This window comes from Phascolarctos cinereus, unplaced genomic scaffold (genome assembly GCF_003287225.1).
Source record: "Phascolarctos cinereus isolate Bilbo 61053 unplaced genomic scaffold, phaCin_HiC Scaffold_2;HRSCAF=192, whole genome shotgun sequence".
In the NCBI taxonomy this organism is placed as follows: Eukaryota; Metazoa; Chordata; class Mammalia; order Diprotodontia; family Phascolarctidae; genus Phascolarctos; species Phascolarctos cinereus.
The window spans coordinates 58,406,115-58,430,355 of record NW_027555625.1 but is presented as its reverse complement, the minus strand read 5'-3'; the positions used below and the strand labels follow the sequence as shown (position 1 = coordinate 58,430,355).

At 41.4% G+C, this 24,241-nt stretch overlaps 1 protein-coding gene across 1 annotated transcript in view; it reads left to right on the top strand.

Moving 5' to 3' along the window:
* CRISPLD2 (cysteine rich secretory protein LCCL domain containing 2) overlaps positions 1 to 23,203 on the top strand; it is an 81,709-nt gene extending 58,506 nt beyond the window's left edge. The window contains exons 14-15 of the mRNA XM_020989249.2: positions 10,299 to 10,432; positions 20,353 to 23,203. Coding sequence (XP_020844908.1) covers positions 10,299 to 10,432; positions 20,353 to 20,407 — 189 coding nt within the window. The 3' untranslated portion in view covers positions 20,408 to 23,203. The remainder of the gene's footprint in view (positions 1 to 10,298; positions 10,433 to 20,352) is intronic.
* Positions 23,204 to 24,241: the final 1,038 nt, after the last annotated feature.

The window sequence follows — 24,241 nt, the reverse complement described above, 5'->3', positions numbered from 1 at the left end:
CACCAGCCCTGGAGTCAGGAAGACCTGAGTTCAAATGTGGCTTCGGAAACTTACTAGCTGTGTGACCCTGGGCAAGTCACTTATCCATGTTGGCCTCAGTTTCTTCATCTGTCAGATGGGCTGGAGAAGGAAATGGTGAACTACTCTAGTATCTTTGCTAAGAGGGTCATGAAAGGGTCACAAAGAGTCAGACATGACTGAAACAAGTGAACGACAACAGACTAGCTTATTCCCAAAGGTAGGGCTATAGATCATCCCCATAGGATGATTTCATAGGGTGATTTATGGTTCATAAAATGCTCTAAACACATCGTTCTGACTTCCTTTCTTACAACATCATTGTAAGACGGGTAGTACAGGTTTTGTCCGGTGAGGAAACTGATGCCTCCCAGGAGGCTGTGACTCAAATAAGGTCACACCTCAGGTAAGTGACTGAGGTGCAGCTCATCCTCAGGTCTTAGGATCATTTGTCTAAAGCTGGAAGGGACCAAAGAGGCATCAACATTCATTGTACCTTTCGCATTTTGGAAACTGAGGTTTGAAAAGGATAAGTGACTCACAGAACATCAGATAGGTTACCAGCATCAGAGGTGGGATTTGAACCTAAGTTCTCTGACTGCAGTGGGAGCAGCTAGGTAGCACAGTGGATAGAGTGCCAGGCCTGGGAGTCAGCAAGACCTGAGTTCAAATCTGACTTCAGACTAGCTCTGTGACCCTGGGCAAATCACTTCACCCTCTTTGCCTCAGTTTCCTCATCTGTCAAATGAGCCAGAAAAGGAAATGGCAGACCACTCCAATATCTCTGTCGAGAAAACCCCTAATGGGGTCACAAAGAGTCAGACATGACTGAAAAATGACTTAACATCTGACAGCCGAGTCAGTGCTCTCTTTCCACATCTCTTGACTCTAAATCTAGCTTTCCCCACGACATCAAGCTGCCTCAGCAGACCTGTTGTCTTTTTGGCTCTGGCTGTGAAGCCCCTGTGGACAGGCCTGTGCATTTAGAGAGGCTGAGTCCTTTGAGCTTAGAAAAAAATTAATGTACATTCAGTTTGTATTTCTTTGTTTTTTAAAGATGGGAGAGGTAGAAGGCTGAAAAATTTGGCCTCTGGCCGTCAGAGAGGTTCTAACTCAAGAAGATGAATGAAAATCATTTTGACCTTAGTAGAACAGGAAAGGGAGGGAAGAGATTGAAAAGCTCTTTGAATTCGTGATTAAACCCCAGGTCCCTGGAGCGGTGACAGAGCAAACAGACTTTCAGTGGATTGAGGAATGGGTCCAGCGTTTTTTCTTGCAGGCAGGGAAGTGGAAAGAGCCAGGCAGGTGGTTTAATCTCTGGTAGCTTTGTGAATCTGGGCTAAACCTCCCCTCCATGGCTCCAGTAAGGGAGCAGAGCCATATAACAAAGCAGCCCCACAGCTAGGTGAAGGGTATGGTGAAGGGAGGGTTGAAAACCCATCACCCTCTGATTTATACTGCCTCTGTTTATTTGGGGAAGCACGTTCCTGTCTCTGGTTTGGGACATTCAGGGGAGGAGAGTTTGACTTACAATCTCGTCTGGCACTAGAGCAGAAGGGACCTTAGGTCTAGAGCTGGAAGGCTCGTCAGACAACATCTAGAGTCCAGGGATTCTTAAACTTTCTTGTGCCTTTGGCAGTCTGGCAAAGTCTGTGGACCCCTTCCCAGAATAATGTTTTTAAATGCATAAAATGAAATACAAAGGAAGCCAATTATTTGAAACACAGTTCTCAAAATATTTTTTCAAAAAAAGTTCGTGGACCCCAAGTTAAGAAACCCTGATTCCAACCCAAATTTTACAGATAAGGAAACCGAGTCTCACAGAGTGAAGGGACTTGCCCAAGGTCTCTTTGGTAGCAAGCAGGATTTGAACTCTGGTTCTCTGATTCCAAACTGAGTGTTCCTTCCACTGCATCTAGTGAGGGGAGTGATTCCAAAGGGTGTATCATACCAGTTGGAGGAGAGCAGAATCTCTTGATCTGGGGTTTTCTGTTTGGACTCTCCCTCAAAGAGAAAGAGTAGCTCACCTGGTAGGTCCCATTTGTAGCCCAGTTCCCTTGCCTCTGTTTAGCTTTGAACCCCAGGCTTTCTGGGGGTTTGCTTAGCGCTGGTGGCTGCTTTTGCAGAGAGACTGAAGGCCTTACTCCAAGGCCTCACTGAAATCTGGAGAACAACTTTAGGCATGGGGCATTCTGAAGCAGTGCCACAGATACACATGCACACATAGAGCAAGAATCCTGGTAGCTGGTGGAGAGAGACACCGAGTGCTGGCCAGTGTCTGGGACGATGGGGTCAGGATCGCAGCGAGGAGACAGCAAAGCCCTGTGGCTGCTGCTTTGGATTCCTGGATTTCCCAAGGGCCTCTGGGTAAAATCGAAGAGAATCATGATGAGGGAAGAGATGAGCTGCACACTCTAACATGAAAATGATTAGATTGAAGAAACAGGGTCAGTTTAAGATGCAGTGGCTAGAACTGGACCTGGAAATAGGAAGACCTGAGTTCACATCTGACTGCAGATACCTGCTTGCTGTGTGAGCCTGGCCAAGTCACTTAACTGGTGTCTGCCTCAGTTTCCTCATCTGTAAAATGGGGATAATAATAGCACCTGCCTAATTCTCTGTGTTGTTATGAGGATAAGATGACATAGTATTTGTAAAGTGCTGTAAATGCTAGCTATCATTATTATTGTCGCTATTATTAGCCGGGTTTAGGGAACTGACAGATTATTTAAAAATAGAAAATAGACCTGCTTTTTGCATGTATACAGACTACGCAGCTAGTAGCGCTTCCAAGTAAGAGATTGCTTGCTCCCTTGCTTATGCTTCACTCCTAAGAGGGAAAAAAAAGTAGCTTTTGAATTCCTAGGAAGAAATTTGAATCCTAATTTTCGTCAGATGAATCCTCTAGTCCAATCAGAAAGGCTTTTTCTGACTAGATCCGTGATTGGGGCCAGCCAAATTAGGAGATCTGCCTTCTAGCCCCAGCTCTGTCTCACACTAACCATATGTATAACTTTGGCTAAGTCACTGTCCTCTCTGTATTTCTTCTCTTCTGTAAAATGGAAAGATTGGGCTCTGTGACCTCCAAGGTCCCAACTAGTTCTAAAATTCTGGGATTATATATACAGTCCCATGATTAGAATATCTCCCTTCTCATGGCATTGCTGCTTTTGTTTAAATCATTATCACTGCAAATGCTGCTGTTAATTCTGATACGATAGTTCTAACCTGAAGTCTCAATCATGAATTTCCTTCTATTTTCTCACTCTGTCTCTCTCTTTCTCTCTTCCTCTTGCTCTCTCTCACTCCTGTCTTCCTCCCTCCCCCCATATATTCCATATATACACAAATATACATACACATATTTTATATGTATAGATGTATATATATATATATATATATATATATACACATAGCTAGATAGATGTGTGTATACACATATATGTGCATCAATCTACACACACACATATATGTGTGTATATATCTATACCTTGTATGTACCTAGTTATTCGCATATTGTCTTCTTCCGTTGGACTGTAAGCTCCTTGAGGGCAGGGACACTGTTTTGCCCTTTCTTTGTATCCTCAGCAGCCAGCACAGTGCCTAGCACACAGTGCATATAACAAATTGCTTGTTGACTGGCTGAGGTTCATTTCAAAGTGGGCTGAATGTTAGCATAACTTATAAACCTTTTACAGTCGGTAAGCCTGGTGCAGGTGTTCTGCTTGACAGAGCCCTCTCTGCATTGGCATTTTCCTCATAGAGCACACATTTATTCAATAATCAGCTATTTAACAACAGGCTCCCTGTCAGCTGCTTGGGATACAATAGCTAAAATGAAGCCATTCCTTCCTTCAAGGAAGGGGGATGGGGGAGAGTGGACAACAGCTCAGACACAGAAGAGTAAATACAAAGTGATTGGGAGGGGGAGGTTATTGGCCACTGAGGGGCACTGAAGCAGTGCTTTGCTCAACTAAGCCTCGAAGGAAACTTGATTCTAAACTATGTGATGGGTCCCATAAGGCTTTTGGGGAAGATCCCAGCCCCAGTGAAAGACCAGATAGAAATAGCCATAGCCAAACTTGGGCTAGGTCTACACTAGGCCTGGTTTGGAGTAGAATGGCCTGATGGAAAGATCTCTGAACTTGAAGTCTTGGAAGACTTGGGTTTGAATCCTGCCTCTGACTTTTCCTGGCATCCTTTTCTGAACCTCCACTGTACTATCTGTGAAATGAGGATGACACCTGTCATCCCTGCCTCACAGGGTTGTCGTGAATCTCAAAATAGATTCTGCATTTGCATTTTGCAAAACTTTAAGCACTATAGATGTCATCTACATTATTATAGAGAAAACCGGTTGATTCCATTATGTGGCATGATGCAAACAAAAATAACTCTAGGCCTGACTGGACTTATAGGCTTGTGTGTAGTGTGTATGTGTCAGGGGAGAGGGGACCTATATATGTTTATACATGTTTCTGCATGTGTATGTGCATGTGTGGGTCTGTGTGTGTGTATCTATGTATGGGAGGGGGAAGATTGTGTTACCATGCATCTAATGATCATATTTGGGAGTCGGTGGAAGAAGCCAGGCATTGTATAGTTTGGAATGAAGTAGATAAAACAACCAGGTGTTTAATAATAATAGATAGCATTTATAAGGCATTTAAGGGTTTGCAAAGCACTTTATACCTCACTTTATCCTCAAAATAACCCTGGGTGGTAGATGCTATTTTCATGCCCATATTGTGCCCAGAAGAGGAAACTGAAGAAGGTGGTGGTTAAGTGACTTTTGTGTCTCTGAGTTAGGATTCAAATGCAGGCCTTCCTGATTCCTATTCCAGAGGCCCTTCTGTGGCACCGTTTAGCTGCCTCTCTAAGATGTTTCAGTATCATTTTGAGAGTCTTTTTGCATCCTAGTCAAAGGTGGGCTCTTTACTATATTGAGAAAGTCCTTGTGTCCCCTGAAGACAGAGGAGAGGAAATTAAGTTATCTTGTGCCAGGAGGGATTTCAGTGGGTGTGTGACTTGCACACATAAGGAAATAAGAAAAGCTTGACTGCATAGCAGGTAATGCTGGGCAGTCTCCATTCTTTGCCTATTTTAGATGAAAGGATGGATAGCATTTTATCTGCCTTCATTCCAGGTGATGGGTTAGAGACCCAAATCCCTTCCCATCCTAAGATTCTGCAACACAAAAGTACTTTAGGGGGCACCTAGGTAGCGCAGTGGAAAGAACACTGGCCCTGGAGTTAGGAGGACATGAGTTCAAAGCCAGCCTCAGACACTTGACACTTATTAGCTGTGTGAACCTGGGCAAGTCACTTAACCCCATTGCCTAGCAGAAAAAAAAAGTGCTTTAGCGAGTGACCACATATTTAGACATCAGTGTTGAGTCAGACGCAGAGCACAACCTGTACCTTTTATAAAAGCCATGCAAGAGGAAGGGTGGGGAAGGAAGGAAGGGAGAAAGAGGAAGAGAACACTTTACCCAACCCCAGGGTATCAGTATACCTATGAATGGTGCCATCCCCTAAGAGGGGAAGAAGTGCATGTGGGTGTGATGTTGAATCATCTCCTGACTGGGTTGGCTGTGAAGAAGGAAAACTAACCATTCATCAATGTTCAGGAACCCTCAGGGGAAGGGAGGGCAAGGGAACATGTCTTTGGGCATGAAATGAAAAGCACTGCATCTCTTGGCAAACCTCAGTAATTCATTCCTAATTGGAGGAATTTCCAGGAGATGGGAGTTTGCAATAGGCTTGATTTTTATCACTGGTGTAATGACACCCCACTGATGATTCCTAAGGAAGTAACTCTGGGAATGCGATCTAAGCAACTAGACTTATGGAGACACAAAAATGTTAGAGCAGCCTTGTAAATAAGAACAGATCTCTGCAGTCCTGGAAATGATAGACTATTAGAGGGGAAAGGGCCCCTCAGGTGTGTCTGACTCTGTAATCTCATTTGGGGCTTTCTTGGCGAAGAGAGTGGAATGGTTTGCCATTTCCTTCTCCAGCTCATTTTAGAGATGAGGAAACTGAGGCAAACAGGGTTAAGTGACTTCCCAGGGTCACACAACTAATTAGTGTCTGAGGTTGGATTTGAACTCACAAAAATCAGTCCACTGTGCCATCTCTCCCTACTCTCTCCTGTTACATGTGAGGAAAGTGAGGTCAGGAGCAAAGCTGAAGGTCACCCAGCTAGCTAGTGACAAAAACCAGGATAAGAACCTAGGTCTCCTGACCCCTAGTCTGGTCCTTTTCTAAGCCCACACAAGATTTCAGTTACCACAATTGCCTGTTCTAGTTCACGTGTATCTGAAAGTAACTTTTGAATCATCATGTAGTCCATTCACGGTCATGAGGAGACATGGTCATTGTCTTCAAGTGCTGGAAAGAAGGGCAGCCATGTGGGACCTGGGTTAGACCTGATGCTTTCCTTGTTCCCCAAGGGCAGAAATAAGAATAATTGGGGGAGGGCATGAGTCGCAGAAAAGCAGATTTAGACTCGATGTCAGGAAGCTCTTCATTATGGTCAAGGCTACGTCCAAGTGGCACAGGCTGCTTCAGGCGGTTAGCGGGCTCCCCTACAATGGGGACCAAGGCTGAACAATCTCTCGTCAGAGATTTGGTAGAAGGGATTCCTGTTCAGTTATAGATTAGAATAGATGACCTCTGAGATACATTCCAACTCTGAGATTTTGTGATTCTATCTCTTTGAGTTAGACCTGAATCCATTTTTTGGTTGTAAATGAAAATTCTGGCACAAGGTTAAAAGCGATTAATCAGTCGACGCATATTAAGCACCTACTGTATGCCAGGCGCTGTGCTAAGTTGTGGGGCTTCAAAAAGAGGCAAAAGACAGTCCCTGCCCTCAAGGAATTCACAATCTAATGGGAGAAACAAAAGAGCATAAAAGACCATAGGATCATAGGATTTAGTTTGGAATAGACATTTGCCTTTAAGTTATAGAAGCTAACATTTATATAGTGCTTTAAGGTTTGAAAAGTATGATACATATGGTGTCCTCAGGACAGCCTTGTGAGGTAAGTACTATTATTATCCCCACTTTACATATGAGGAAACTGAGGCTAAGCCAGGAAGTATAGGCATAGGTTTCAAACCCAGGTCTTCATGACTAAAACCCCCAAACTGTGTCTATTACATCAATGCTACTGGTGTCATTCAGGAGAAGAGGGAATCTACCTCCTAGCTGGGTGAGTCCCCACTATATCTCAATAGAAATCTTCCATCTTGAACAAAAAAATGATAGAAGTCTAGGCAGGAAGCCAGTTCTTTGTGATGAAGCACTTTCTTGTGCACTCAGTACAATAACAGCCTGTTCCCAGAATGGATTTTGGGTCTGGAGGGATGAGGGAGTGATTACCATCCGGCTGCACTGACAGCCAGACTGGAAAGAAAGGAGAGAGGGAGGGAGGGAGGACGCAGGCTTTGGGGTATACTGCAGCATCAGAATAGGGAACGGGGTCTGGAAAAAATAACTTTCAACTGATATTCTGAGAAATCCGTTGAGGACAGATTAATTTCACACATTAACTTCTTCGATTTATAGATTTCCCATTACCTTCAAAGGCCGTGTGAAGCAAGCCTTCCAGATGAAAAATTTTCTTGCAATATTGATCATAAGAAGTGAAATCAAATTGGCAATTAGGGCCATTAAGAGCTGCCAAACCAAAAGTGAGGCAAACCCAAGTAGTAAATACATATGAGACTGGGGAAGCCTACCAGGATCAACAGGAAGGACAGAGAGGCTGTGTAAACAACTTCTGAAACTTGCAAAGTTTGATACCTTAACTCTGAATTATCACTTTTCCCTGGGCAAATCACTTCGCCTCTCTGCCTTGGTTTCCTCACCTGTAAGATGGGTATGATTGTAGCACCTACCTCCTAAAGTTGTTGTAAGGATCAAACAAGATAATATTTGTACCGTGCTTATAGTGCCTAGCACATAGTAGGCACTCTATAAATGCTTGGTGATGAGCTGCCTAAGAATTCCAGTTTTGAGAGCAGCCATCAAATAAATAAGCAAACTGTCAGGACAGGATTATTTGTATCAGTGGTTCTCAGACTCTTTCCGTTCATGACACAGTGTTATTCTTTGCCAGAGGAATGGGGCATACCAAGGGAGTGTTGGGATACTCCCTCTTGTCATTGTTAATTCCAGACACTTTGTTGCAATACCTAGACAAGCTTTGCCAGGACATAAATAGTTTCTGAAAACCACTAATTTACATGTATACCTGGGTCAACCTTTTGGATTACATGGATCGTTCAAACTAGTCACCTAGCTGGCAAGTGTTGGCACCCAAACTTAGGTTTCCTGGCTCCTGTGCTCTTTCCTCATACCGTTCTCTCCTTCTCTTGGTACTTTATAATAGATAGATAAGCTGCGTTTGAGAGATTGTGTGTTTCTTGCCAACTAGAAACATAGAAACACTCACTAAAAGTGTGTTTTCCTGTGAGTTTCCTGATAAATGAAACTGTTTGGCCCATAAATGGATGGTTATGTTAGACAACATGGCACTGATCATGAGATCCTATAAAATGAGGAGAAAGGGATTGTGGGGGAGAGATTAACAAACTCATAGCTCTGCACTTGTCCAGATCTGTTTGCACTTGGTTGAATTATGGCATTATTGGAAAGCTTAATCCAAGAAGTTTTAGGACATTAAGTCTATTTATCTCAAGGCCCTTGGATGCCTTATGGTTTGAGAAAAGATGTGTAATGATCACTTGATATGAGAACAACATGGCATTTTACTCAACTGGGACAATGTCTAGCAATGTGATCTCCAAATCCACCCCATCAATAAAAATGCTTGATTATACACTCCTAATATATGCATATTTATTTATTTATTCGTAAGGTTAAGCATGTGCTGCCATACTAATATATATGTCATTGGAAAACATACAATTTTTAAAAAATGAGATATGGATGAAATTATTGATAGCTTTTGTTCTCACTCAAATATTATTAATAGTCATCTTTTAAGTGGGAACATTGAGATTGAAGATGCCTCCTTGTTTTTTAAAATCATGGTTTATAAGTTGCTTGCCTTCTCAGCGAGGAGGGAGGAGAGGGAATGGAGGAAGAAAATTTGGAATCTGAAGAAATTTAATGAATGTTAAAAAAAATTGTTTTTATATGTAATTGGGAAAAAAAATAAAATACTAAATTTAAAAAATCTTAAGTTAGCCCTTTGTAATATGGCAATTTGAAGGTCGGGTTCCAAGTTCAGTCTACTTTGGTGCTTTGTTTTCATGTTTCAGAGCTGAAAAGATACCTCCCACTGATACCTAGATCCAAATAGAGAAGTGCATCATTGTACTTACTTACTAACTCATGCTACTCAGGACTCATTCCCCATCCACGGATTATCCAAAGGCTTTTGTGGACCTTCTGCTAGTCATTTCTAAGTAATTTCTGAGTTTCCCCCTAGACTCCCTCAGCCTCACTTTGGCAACCACTGCTCTAGAAAACAGTAGAAGCAGAGAATGAGACTTTTGTATGTCCCTTGTGTATAATGGATGCTTAGTAGAGATTTGTTTGAATTTTATTTAAATACATTTACTCTACTAATAATATATTACAATTTACAAGTCTACTAATATTCTCTCAACCTGTGGGCTGGGGAGGTCAAGAAGGTATTATTCCTATTTAATCAGTGAGGAAACTGAGGTTTCGAGAAGTTACACTGCAGAATATTATGCCTGGAAAAGACCAATTTTGTTCAAACCTCTCTTTTTATGAGCGAGGAAACTGAGACCTCAAGAAGGGAACAACATGGTGGAGTGGAAAGAACACTGGGTTAAATCCTTCAGATTGTGACTTTATCTACATCTGTGGCCTTGGGTAAACCACTTCCCATCTTGGGTCCTTAGTTTCCTCATCTGTAAAATGAAAGGGGTCAACTCAACTCTAAATTTATGATTCTAAGTAAGGTCTCTTGCCTAAGAGCACACAACTTAGGATATTAGTCATTTGAACCCAGGTTTTCCAGCCCTAGTCCAGGGCTCTCTCCACTATCTAGTGCTGTTACTAGAGAATAGGTTTCCTGATGTATTATCCAGGGAAATGTTCCGCTATTGTATGCTGATGGTGGTGAAATATCTGATACAGAAGTAGTACCCGTGAAGTAGCCATTGAGTCAATATGGATTTATTGGTCAGGGCAGCGTCTTTGAGATTGAATTGGAAATAATGCGTTTTTGGAGAAATGTCACATCCCTGAAATAATTGCATGTGTTCTTCCAGACTTCGAGTATCTGCAGGACTGCAGTGCACGCTGGAGTCATCAAAGATGAAACTGGGGGTTACGTGGATGTGATGCCTGTAGATAAAAAGAAGATTTATGTTGGTTCGCTCAGAAATGAGGTTCAGTCTGAAAGGTACGAACACGTTCTTTGTTCTCTTGGAACATTAGTGGGAGTCACTGTCTGAACAAGCCTGGAAATGGGACCTGGGTCTAAGAGATTGAGCAGACTTTTACTGCAAGGTGGTCTGGTTTCTCTTGGCCCTCCATTTCTTATTGGGCCAGATGTTTACCTGACACAAGACCCTTCCATGGACTTTGTTCCAGTGAAGTATTTTACTCCATCGATGGTTGAATCTTCCCTGGAAGCCAGCCTTGAAGTGGATTAAAACAAGCTTAAGGCTGTTGACCCATTCCTTTATGGCTCAATTCTTTGCTTTTAAACTTTTGGGAAAGGAGCCCAGGACTTGGGTCTTAGGGGTCATCTAGTCATTTTTCAGATGAGGAGAACACAGAGACCCACAAAGTTAAATGACTTCCCCAGGGTCACATAGCAGAGCTGGGAGGGCCAGAGTCCTGACTCTTGTGTTTGAATTCATCTCACTGGGCTAGCTGGTAATGAGAGCATTGCTATCAGCTGGGTCTGTGCCATGTGGTGTCAGGGAAAGAAGAGTGGCCTGGGAAACTCATGTTTGGGTTTGAGTCCCAACTCAGCCCAGCCTGGAGCAGTTAATGACACATGAGTAAAGCACTGGGGCTGGAGTCAGGAAGAGCTGGGTTCAAATCCAGCCTCAGACACTTATAGAACCTCTGTTTGCCTCAGTTTTCTCAACTGTAAAGTGGGTATAGCAATAGCACCTACCTCCCAGGTTGTTGTGAAGATCAAATAAGATAATAATTATAAAGAGCTTAGCACAGTGCCTGGCACACAGTAGGCTCTATATCAATGCTCACTACTGCTGCTGCTACTACTACTACTTATTTACTTACTTACTAGTTATGAAAGTTGGGTAAATCAATTCATCTCTTTGAGCCTCAGTTTCCTAATCTGTAAAATGGAAGTGACAGTAGTTCTAGTCTTTTTTTTTTTTGGTACAGTCCTGTGATTTCATTGGACACAGGCAATTCTGAATATGGGAACTTTCTTCACTAGCTCAGATTGGCAACTTGATAGTAACTTAGGCTTTGAGAGCTTCTTGGGGCATCAACTTGCTAAATGATTTGCCTGTAGTCACATAGATCATTTGTTTCAGAGACAGAAAGACTTAAAACCAAGTCTTCCTGACCCAGAGGCTAGCTGTCTGCCACCACTATCATCATCATCATCACTACCACCATAATTGTTAGTATATATTAATAACATATAAGTAACATCAATATGTTAATTACTAGTAGGTAATTATTATATAATTAATGATGTGATTATTTACAGTTAATATAATCTGTTCTTACCAGATAATTATTAACAATTAATATCAATCACTAAATGGTATCAACATATTATTCCTTCAATATTAGCAATTCAACATTGATATTAATATTCATTATTAATATCAATAACAACAACGGCTAGCATTTATATAGAACTTTAATTTTTGCAAATGTTTTCCGTAAGTTTCTCATTGGGCAGTAGACCTATGGGGCAGGTGCTATTATTATCTGCATCTTACAGCTGAGGAGACTGAGGCTGAGAGAAGTGAAATGTCTTTCCCGGGATCACACAGCTAGTGAGTGTCAGTTCTGGAACTTAGGTCTTCCTGCCTCCAAGTCTGGAGCTCTCCCCACTGTACCACATGCTGGCCAAGTACACGTATCATATGATTGAAGGCTGTTATTGTTATCATCACCAGCTAATGCCTCTTTCTTTTTAACATCATAACTTTCATTTGGAAATGCTTAACGAAGGGAAATTCCATTGACTTCACGGGCGGGAAATGAGGCAGCTGATTAACTAGAATTTCCTGTCTAGTGGAAAAAGAAATCCCGAGATACCAATTCTTGGAGGCCTTTTTTTTCCCTTTAAGAGAAAACAGTGTTTTTGGGAGAGGTTTTGTGGCCTACACTTTGTTCTCTTTGCCTGCCTCAACTTGTGTGAATATTATGTATGCCACCCAATTGGGTAAAGAACAGTGGTTTGTTAGGAGAAGGCTCTTAGCTGAGTACCTGGGGAGGCAGGAGAATTTCAATATCTCCTTTACCTAGCCTTACCAGCTTGGTGCCAGGGAGCTTGGCGGGAGATGAAGGGCTGAAGTTCCCTGACCTCAATTTCAAGAGGCTTACAGTTTACTTCACAGAGAGTTGTTATTATTATAATCATCATCATTATTAGATAGCTTTCTAGTGAGAAAGCACTTCACATACGCTTTACCACGCAGTTTGTCCCGTCTGATCATCACAAAGAATCTGGTGAAGTAGTTGATGTTATCATCCCTATTTTATAGATGAGGAAATCGAGGCTGAAAGAGCTTAAGACTTACCCAGGATCACTCAGTTAGAAAGTCTCCGAGTCTGGATGGGAACTCTAGTCTTCCTGACTCCAAGTCTAGCATCCTTCCCCCTGTGCCACCTAATTGAGATGGATCCCTTGTTGGGAACTGATGGGGGACCAGGACACACAGGACATGGGAAGGGATGGCCAGGTAGTGATCTGTGTCATTGGAGGGAATATTTGCACTGATAAGATCACAGGAGCATTTGAGTCCTGAGGTGGCTTTGAGACTTAGATGTGGCACAGTGGGTCTCCTCTATAAAACCAGGTTCTTCTGCTCGAACACAAGCGGCGTTCTAGGAAAGGCGTTCCTTTTGTATTTGGAGAACCTAGGTTGGCCCACCAGCCCTGCCACCTGCTAAATGTGTGACTTTGGGCAAGAAGCTTCATGTCTCTTGGCCAAGCTCTCCTCTTCTGCTGAATGGGGAAAGTATTACTCTGCTAGCTCATTCTCAAGCTTGTTATGAGGAAAGCCCTTGGTGATGCATGGTGTTGTAATTTTCCGAATTACAACAGCTCCAGAAAGCTGCTAAGAGAAATGATTCCCTTCCCCCCAGGTGCCAGCCTTTAGGTGCTCTTTCACCAGTCCTTGGTTTTCATACTAAGAGGACTTAGAGGAAAGAACGCTGTACTGGGAGTCAGGAACCCTGGGTTCTCATCCATGGTGGGCCTACAGACAGCTGTAGGACCTTAGATAAATCATCCCACCTTTCCAGGCCTCAGTTGCTCTGTCTGTAAAATGAGAAGGTTGAATTAGATGATGAGAAGAGCTCACATGTTATTTAATGCTTTGGGGGGAGGGGCCTTCTTAAATATGCAGTACACATATCCCCATTTTAGAGATTACAGATAAGGAATAATGCATTTGGGAAGCTATAAAACCAGTTCTACCCAGAATGGCAACTGTAAACTCTTTATCATTCTGACTTTCTTACCAAAAGCATATCTTTAGAAAAAAAATTCTTGCAATTAAGTGTTTCTAACCAAAAGACAATTAAGATAAAAATAAGCCAACATGAATTTCGCTGCTCATTATCAATTTCCCTGCTTTTTACACATATTGCCACTTACAAACAAAATGATAATAGGAGTAGTGAATAAGTATTATTATCAGTGACTTCCAGAAGGCCCATCCACTCTGACCATTGGAGAGCACATTCCCAGTAGATTCATTATGTGATTCCAAAAATGAAAATGACTTTCAAAAAAGAGGATTCTAGAGGCTGTCTGAAAGACAGTGTGCCCTTGGGCCATATGAGTTTGAGAAATGGAGAAGGGAACTGAGACTCAAAGAAATGAATTAACAAAATCAATTTTTAAAAATATTAATAAAATTAATTTTAAAAAAATTATCCAGGGATATACATATATATATATATATATATATATATATATATATATATATATATATATATATAGGAAGTATACAGCAGAGCCTTAGATTGAACCCTGACCCAAATCCAATGCATCTGCCACTGTGCAAAAAATATTCTTTCTGCCACCTTTGGAATTTCTGTAGCCCCTGGTGGAAGGGGGATACCCAGTTTGTTTTAAGCAATGTTCAACATTTGCAAGAAATTGTTCCTTGAAAAATCATTTCTCAAATGAAGTTGTTTTGATAACAGAGCCAATGTTAAGACTATTAGCTGAAATATATTTTCAGCCTTTTTTTTTTTAAGATTCCCTAAGTTAAAAAGTGCAATTTTATTTTTACTGGGACGTACACAGGCTTAGAAGACTCTCATGGGGGGAGTCTGTGTCCATGTTGGCAGCAGAGTAACTGTTTTTCAGAATGGGTCCCTGCCCTGGGGCCTCCATTCCCACAATCTGGGAACTGGCTTTGAAGATATTTCTCAGCCCTTTATTCCCAGAATGGTAGGATTCAGGGAGGTCTATTTTGAAAGAGAAAGAGAAAGAGACACAGTCAATGATCCTAATGTTTCTCTATTGACTTCTGTCCTGAAATCCTGTGAGATGACTGTTCCTTTGCCATGGTCCCCTAGGAGGGGATCAAAATGGTAATTTTGTTTTTCCGCAACCCAGAGGATTCAAAGAATGCTGTACTAGAATCATAGGTAGAATGTAAGACATTTTCTAAAAGTTGAAAACAATCTTAAGGATCAGATAACTTAAGGGTTCTTAACTGTATGTCTTGGAATTGTGTGGGATTCAGCAACAATCTGGTGAGGCCTGTGGAGCTCTTCTCAGAATCGTATTTTTAAATGCACAAAATAAAATACAGAGGATTACAAAGGAAACCAATTATATTGAAATACAGTCATTACAATATTCTTTGGAAAGTTCAGTCCCCAACTAAGAACTCCTGATCTTTTAAACTCCTCTTCCTTTCTGACATCTTCCCCTACCACTCTCCATCCTATTTTTTAGAGGAAAAAAATGAGTCCTAAAGAGATACCAATTACCTGTTGGTCAATCTCTACTTGGATGTCTCATGGGCAACAAAATTTATCCAAAGCACAGTTTATCATTATCTCCCCACTCTAATCTTCCACACTTCCTTCTTTCTGTTGAGGGAGCCCTTATCCATCTGGTCACATATTCTACATCTCATCTTTCACTTTTCTGTAGCCCTCACTTCTGGTATACAATTAATTGTCAATTATGTCCATTCCACCTCCACAACGTTTCTCACCCCCATCCTCTTTTCTGCATTCCTTCAGCCTCCATTGTAGTTCAGGCCTCATCACCCTTTGCCTGAATGATTATAGGAGACTCCTAATCATTCTCTTTGTCTCTGATCCCTCTTCCTTTCCAATGCATCCTCTCTAGAGCTGCCAAAATAATCTTCCAAAGGCATGAGTTTGACTATGTTACAACCCTACTACTTCATATTTGTGTGACTGTTGTGTCTCTGTTCCTCAGTTTCTTTATCTGCTCCAGCTGATCTCTGAAGTCCTTTCTAGCTCTAAATTTTTGCAGCTATCTTTAAAAAACACACCTGTAGAGGCTCCTTTTTTGCCTCTAGGATAAGCCACAAACTCTCCAGCCTGGCATTTAAAGATCTCTACAGTCTGGTCCTAGCCTACCTTTCTAGCTATTGCATCCTACATCTCAGCCAGATTGGCTGCAATTTCTGAACGTAGGTTGTCCCTCATGCGTAAATGAACTTCCTTCTTGTCATCTCTTACAGTTCTTAGCTTCCTTCAAAGCTTTATTCAGATATTACCTTCTAGGAGAAACCTTTTCTTTTTAAAAAAAGATATATATTTTTTCAGTTACACATAAAAATAATTTTTAACATTAGCTTTTTAAAATTTTGAATTCCAAATTCTCTTCCTCCCTCCCCTCTTATTCAGAAGGCAAGCAATTTGATATAGGTTATACATATGCAGTCACACAAAACATATTTCCACATTAGTTGTGTTGGGAAAGAAAACACAGACCAAAAAGGAAAAAAAGACACAAGAAAAATAAAGTTTTTTTAAAAAGTGTGTTTGGATGTGTATTCAGACTCCATCAGTTCTTTTTCTGGAGGTGGATAACATTTGGCATCGTAAGTCCTTCAGAATTGTCTTGGTTCATCGCATTGCTGAGAATAGCTAAGTCATTCACAGTTCATCACCGTACAATATTGCTGTTGCTGTGTACAGTGGAGAAACCTTTTCTGATCCTCCTCAATGGTTAGTATTTGCTCCTTCCTAAAATACCATTTGAAAGTAATTTCAAGAGGAGGGAATACTGACAGCTAGTGGGGTCAAGGAAATGAAGCAGCTTTTTAGTTTTGTCTTGAAGGAAGTTGTGAGTTTCAAGAGGAAGAATTAAGAAAGAGAGAGTGCATTCCTGACACGTGGAGGGGAAATGTCTAGCAGGGCATTTTGAGTGGAATGGAAGGGGTGGAGTGTGAGGTAGGTGGGAGCCTATTCATTGATTTATTATAAGGCCTTAAATTATTATGTAAGCCTTAAATTATTATTGTTAATTATTACTAATTACTAATTATTATTTCAGCCTTAAACCCAAGGCTGAGGACTTTGTGTTTTATCCCAGAGGCAATAGTGACGCATGGAAGAATTTTCAGTAACGAGGTGTATTGGTCAGATCTGCATCCTTTCAATTACCAAATCACAGCAGATAATGGGGAACCCCAATGACTTGGCATTTCCAGTGAATCCTTGAAATATTTTGACATTTGTCAAGTTGAGAATTTCAGGCCCCTGAGGGAGAATGATGAAGTTTAGATCCCTGGGCATTTTAGAAAGGTAGGTGGGGGTATTTGTTTTTTCAGGAGACTCTGAGGGACTTTTTTCTCCCTCAAGTTGTTGTTTGGAGGGTAAGAAGGAAGAAGAATCCTGAGTAAGTCAGCAGGGCAGTGTTTCCTTGTTCCAGAAAACCTTGGAGGGGAGGGACTGCAGCCAGAGTCCCCTCCTTTACTGGCAGCAAAGCCAAAGGGCTAGCCACAGATTAAGTGGGTGTCACACAGTTCTGTCTTGGATCTTGGCTTTGCCTTAGGTTTCAATCACACTGTGTACTCCAGTCTGATGTATTAAAAAGTTCACTTCCAGGGTAGCCAAAAGCACAAAGCTGGCCTGAAGGCAGGGGTGGAGGGGGGCGGGAAGAATGCAGACAGGAGAGGGGTAGAAGTTGCAAATAGCAGGTTTTCTCATAGAATTCTAGAATGTTAGAGAGAGAGGAAATGACTTGTACCATCACAGGCTTTGCAGCTAGAAGGGTTTCCAGACTAGAGGCTCTTAACATGGGCTCCACAGACCCCCAAGGAGTTGGTGGGTAAATGTCAGGTGCTTTGTGAATGTGTATGTGAGGTTTTAAAAAATCAATTTTGTATCTATGTTTCAATGGTTTCCTTTGTAATCCTATGTATGTTATTTTATGCATTTTTAAAAAACCTGATTCTGAGAGGGGAGTCCGTAAGTTTTAGTAGTCTGCTGAAGGAGTCCAGAACCCAAAAAAGATGGAAAACCCCTGATCTAGACCAGCTTCATCATTTTATTAATAAGGAAACTGAGGTTTGGGGGTGGAATGACTTAGAGGATCATGGGATTTATAGCTAGGTGAGATCTCAGAGAATACCTAGTCAGACCCCTTCATTTTACAGGCGGGCAAAGCGACGCTGCCCAGAGAGGCAAAGCGGCTGGTTCAAAGTCACAGAGCTGAGATTCAAACTGAGAACTTCTGATTTTCCCTTATTCCTAGCAAGGTGTTCAAGGAAAGGCTGGCTAACCCGCCCATAGGAAACGCTGTAGTGGGGTCCTTATTCAGCTATGGGCTGGACCATGTGGCCTGTGAGGCCTCTGCCTGAGATTCTAGGCCTCCAAATCCAGAGCTTTTTTGCCAGTTCTGAACTAGAATCCAGGTCTCTAGTTTCTTAGAGCAAGACTCTCATGTGATTCCAGCACGCTGCCTCTGCCTCTTTAGAATTCGGTTGGAAATCAGTTCCACCTCCTTTGCTCTCCTCCTGCACTGACGACTTGAAGACCCATCATCAGAGCAGCCCTTTGTAGCCACTGCAGACCTGGTTGTCAGCCGGGCTGCCTGCCACTTCCCAGTTTGACAGTGACAAGTACCAGGCGAAGGGAAAGGCTGGCAAGGACTCCACAGCCCGAGGGAGACAGAAGGAGAGGGGCCCACAGAATGTCCAGCCGACTTCTGGCCACCAGACTTGTTTTCAGCATAGAGTCCTATCAAAGTATTAAGTTAAAAGAAAATAGCTTAATGAGCCTGACCTAGATTCAAACCCTGAAACATTCACAAAGCGCATTAAATCTGCCAGCTGCTCCTCCAGGCATGCTTCTCTCTCCTCTTCTCTCTCTCTCTCTCTCTCTCTCTCTCTCTCTCTCTCTCTCTCTCTCTCTCTCTCTCTCTCTCTCTCTCTCCCTCCCTGTCTCCTTCCATCTCTCCCTCTTTCTGTCTCCAGGAGTTGCAAACAAAGCATCCCATAGAAAAGAACAGTCAGTTGGGCTTCCATAATAGAAAGAAAATTCACATTAAAGACACAGGTTAACCTTTGTAGAAATTCTCAAGCAACTGGCTATGCTAAGGACCATAGATCAAAGTGCAGAATGAGTCTCCCTATAGACTGCAGTAGGGCCCTTTTTCAAAGAGACAGTCTCATGCTAGGGTGAGCTATGGTGTGGTGATGAGGACACTGGATTTAGAATTGGGACATGTGGATTCAAATCCCAGCTCATCTGTTTACTCCATGTATGACACTGGGCAAGTCATACTGCCCTGCTGAATTTCCATTTGCTCATTAGTAGAGGGTGGGAAGGAGAACTAACTGACCTCTAAGGTCTCTTCTGGCTGAGGGAACCTGTGCTTATAAACTCTTTCTGTTCCAGTTGAACAATCCCACTGCTAGCACCGTGCTATAGCACAGGGTCTTTCTGCCAATAAGCTTTTTCCACTCTGATCCATTTCATCCTCTCCTTCCAGATAAAGCATTCTTTGGTGAATGTAAAGCACTGGGAGCTTGTGCTATTATTGTTTCTTATGCATAGATCTGCTCATACCAATCTATGGCTCAAAACTAGTCTTTAGAGACTTCTCATTGCTTACAGAATAAGGTTCAACTTCCCTAGCCTGGCATTAAAGACTTGTTACAATATGATGCCAATCTTCTTCATCTTATGCTTCTCCCCTCTAGATGCACTCATTCCAGCCAGAGTGGGTTATTTACCGTTCTTCATAGGTCCCCACCAGTGGTGTCCCACTTCTTTTCTCACACAGTTTACTGTATGACACTTTTTCCTTGACCCTGTTTCTGACTATAGAAATCCTACCCAGTTTCAAGGACTATTTTTAATGCCACAAATACTACCTCTTTCATGATCCCTTCCAATCCCTTTGTTCTCAGTTCCTTTTTTTTTTCTCTTGAAATCTGGGTAACTGAGATCTAGAACAGAAAAGTGATTTATCCAAAGTCACACAGCTGGTTGTTGGCATATTGAGACACTGTACTTCTCAATGGTATTTGTGTCCATTCACAGCATCATAGATCTGGAATTATAGGGGAACCCTGAGGCCATGTAGTCAAAGTCCTTGATTTCACAGGCTTAACAATCCACATCAGAGGAGCCAAATGTATGAAAAATGCCTTATGTCCAGACAATGACACATAGTCAGATAGACAGTCTGTTGAGTTTGTGTGTGTATGTGTTTGTATAATCTTATATGGTGGGCAGGACCTGCTTATGGATAATAAACAGGGTTTGTTAATGATACACACACACACACACACACAAACCTACGCTCCCATACACAAACTCAATGGGCTGTCCATGTGCCAGGAACTGTGCTAAGTGCTGGGGATACCCAAATAGGGAAAAGATGGTCCCTGCCCTCAAGGAGCTTGCAGTCTAATGGAGGAGCTTACCATCTGATTAAACATCAATATTCTCCCTGTGCCTCTCTTCTGGTCATGATGTCTTTATTTTGTTTTGTAGTTATTGAATTAAGCTCCCTGCAGGTTTGGAACCGTGTCTTCTTTTCCCTTTCAGTCTATTCCAACACAGTGCATTGAAAATAAACTCCGTATAAGTGACCAGCCATGAATTGAAGGTCATTAATTCAGTCCTTGTGTTATTTTGCAGTTTGCGGACCCCTCGAGATGGGAAGGCTTTCCGGATCTTTGCAGTGAAGCAATAAAGTTCCAGAGCCAGAGAAGAAGGGATCTCCTTCACGAGAGTGCTACAATTTTGTTTTTTGTTTTTTGTTTGTTTTTTTTTATGTTTTGTTTTGTTTTATACATTGTGAGCGTTGGAAAATTTACTTTTAGTGGCCTTTGATGTGACATCCAGGCTGAATGAACCCTTCCTTTCCCATTCATCACCTTGGGAGAGAGCAGCACCTCATCTCCACTGGGGAGCAGCATTGTCCAGCGAGGCTTTCAGAGACAGGCTATCTTTGACCTGAGGCAGGTGTGCTGAGATCCACTGCCCAAAACCCTGGTACCATAACACACGGGGAACAAATGGCTGCCTGAGATGAACAAGAGATTTTTTTTAAAGCCATTCTGATATGGGTATGTGTAGAGAGGGCGAGTTTCAAACTCTTCAGAGAAGAAAAGATTTTGACTCAGAAGTGCTCAGTTAACAGAGTAGTTTGGGGAAAAGGTATGTTGGGTGATGGGCGCGTAGAATTTAGTCAAGAGGGACGGATGGTAGAAGATGTAAAAATAAATAAAAACCATCCTTATTAATAAAGAAACATGGGTTTTAATGTTTGCTGGTCAGACAATTTATAGGAAATGAGAGGACTGGGGGAGGGGGGAAATAGAAAATGAGGGAATGAATCTTCTGTCCTGGCACATCTCCAAGTTAATGGGCCTCAACTGGTCATTAGTTTTTAATAACCAAGTGAAATTTAATACACACAGCAGTGCTGGTTTTTATCTAAGCAGCAACTCATAAGATTAATGTTTTTGTCATTCATTTCATTCATTCATAGCACCTATTTTTTATTTCAATTTCTGGTGTAGTTTGGGGACTCATGGGCTAGAGTCTTTCTTGTTAGCCCATATGATATGCCAGACTATAGGCTTTTATTGTTCATGTGTCCTTGCTTTAAAGTGAATTTTTATTGAATCCTTGGTTCCATAGAGTAACTGAAGAACATGCCTAGTGTTGTGTATATATGAATATGTGTGTTTGTGTGTATGTAATAAACACATACACATATTCTATATATACCCACACATGGCATCATTGGTAGGGCATGAAAATCCCCTTTTATGAATTACTTTCTCAAAGGATGACCTATTTTTTTTCCTTCTTAAATATTTCTGAGATTAGCTCCCTTCAAGCCCAGCACTCTTTCTCGGTGGACGTTCTTCTTTGTGGTTAGCAAGATTTGGAGAGGGATGGCTTTGTGGTTATGAAGCTGCCCCTAGGTTTAATGACAACTGTAGAATGTAACACGAGTATCATTTCTCTTCCTGTTATTGTGGAACTGTAGTTTCCAAATGTTCCAAGGCTCTGAGGAGTCCTGTGTTGTTGGGTCATGCTCTTTTTTTTTTTAAACCTCAGTTCCTCATAAGCTTGTAACAAAGCTGCATAATAAAGATACACATGTTAGAAATTCATTTTTGGAGGATGGTAAAAGATTGACTTTTTTTTTCCCAAATGTTGGTTTTGAATTTAAATTTGTTTTCCATGGAGTAAGTTCTGAGACAGGGACCTAGCATCAAGCTAAAAATCTAAGCTGGTTTGCACATTATTAAGAAGTTAAGCTTGGGAGATCTATCTACCTTGGGAATAAGTAAGGCAAAATTACATTATTGCATGCCAATTGACTACAGCATTTGAAGATAGATAGACTTTAGCTTTAGATAGCAAGAAAGCAATTAAACTTGTAGCTAGACAGATGCTAAAAATTACTCGGAACATATTTTGCTTAATTAAGTGACTGCTTGGAGTTATTCATAGGCATCTGCGTGAAAAATTTCATTATCCCAATATTCATTTGTTCATTCGTCCATTCAATGTTTATTAAGCACTTACTGTATGCAAGGCGCGGTGCTAGACACTTACATTTTGTACGAAGGGTGCCGAGTATCTGGATATTTGGCAGCCTCTGGATGCCCAGGGTCGAGATGACAGAATTGTCCACTTTTTAATGAGGTATTTGTGGTTGTGTTACACAAGTCAACCAGATTCCTTAGTTTGGTAAATAACATGGTAACAGTCCAGTGAAGCCTGGGTGTATTTCACCAGCAAGCATCTTGCTATTAAGTAGATATCAGAAAACCTTTTCATATACTTAAGTGTCTTGTATGCCCCATTTGAACATAAAGTATTGGTGCTCTATAAAAGCCATAACTTCAACCCTTCTAACAGTGTAAAATCAACTTGACCAGAACCAGAACTCTGGTTTGATTGGGTTTTTTTTGTTTGTTTTTGTTTTATTTTGCTTTTCATTCATCACCTGTGTATTTTGAAACTGGAATAATTTTCATTTGTAATCACTGGTCGTTTTAATTCATAGCATGTCACAATTTCACCGTAAGCCCATTGGACAAGAACCATCTGTAAATCCATGTTTCGCATGGGCCATGCATGGTATTAGAAACTGATATCTAATAATCTAAGAAACAAAAGTAGGGTCAGATTATTTCATGTTTCTTGTTTCCCAAATAAAATGCTTATCATTTTCTTCAGTTGTCAACTTTCACCTTGTTCTTACATCTGTATTATGTTTAATAATATTATCTGCAGGCCACCTCTACCTGCAGTTTATGTATGTGCTTTTTTCTATGAAAAATGATGTATTTTTACTATTTCCTATGTACAAAAGTTTATTGTAAATTTTTTTGTGTGTGCTTTGCATGAACAAGGGGCCATACTTTGTTTTTTAAAAATTCTAGTTTTTTCCTAAAGTTTCTGTAAAATAGCATTTTTGAGAAGTTTGGACAATTTGTGAAATAAAAAAAAATGTTAAACCCCAGAGGGGTTCTGCTAGTTATTTCATTTTTTTCTATTAATAAAGACAGTGTAGTTTCACAGGAAGAGCAATGGACTCGGGGTCAGAAGTCCTGGCCTGTGGACAAGTCACTTTATAGGGTCTCATTTCCCTTATCTTCATTGGCATCTGTGTGAAAAAAAAAACTTCACTGTCCTGATGTTCATTTGTTAACTCAAAATTTATAAGCACTTGCTCTTTGCAAGGCAACTTTGTAGGATTTTTGAGGGATGTACTCTAAATGGGAGCTATTATTGCTATTACCTGTAACTAGATGTGAGTGACTTGTAAATCTGGGTTGGGTATCATGGTTTTAAAAAAAGGGGAGGAGGGAGCAGTTAGGTGACACAGTGGGTAGAACACTGGGCTTAGAATCAGAAAGACTTATCTTCCTGAATTCAAATCTGGCCTCAGACATTTATTAGCTGTGTGACCCTGGGCAAGTCATTTAGCCTTGTTGGCCTCAGTTTCCTCATCTGTAAAATGAGCTGGAGAAGGAAATGGCAAACCACTCCAGTAACTTTGCTGAGAAAACCCCAAATGGGGTCATGGACAGTTGGACACAACTGAAAAATGATTCAATAACAACAAAGGACTTGAACTTGGGGCTTCGGATGGAGGCCAGCTCCACCCTGCTACAGTGTCTGACGCATAGTAGGTTCTTAACAAATGCTTGTTGACGTGACAACAGCCCTTCCACTAGTAAGAAACAAAGCTAGCAGGTCCTGCTCCCCCCCCCAAACCTTCTTATCTCTGCATTCCATATTCCTTCCTTCCTTCAAGTTGGTGGCAGCTTTCCTGCACTGACATTATCCCATCAAATTGCTTTGTTTTTCTGCTTAGGTTTCTCCATTCATGAAGTATGAAGTCTGAACCCAGGCTAGGAGTTCAAGCTACTTACGGAATTTAAGAAAAGAGCCTCAGGGAACAGGGAGCTGGCCCAGGCAACTGGCTCAGACTTTCTTTTGAAAATGATTTTTTCCCCCTTTTCATTCATTTCAACAAAGACTTAAAGAGTTTTTG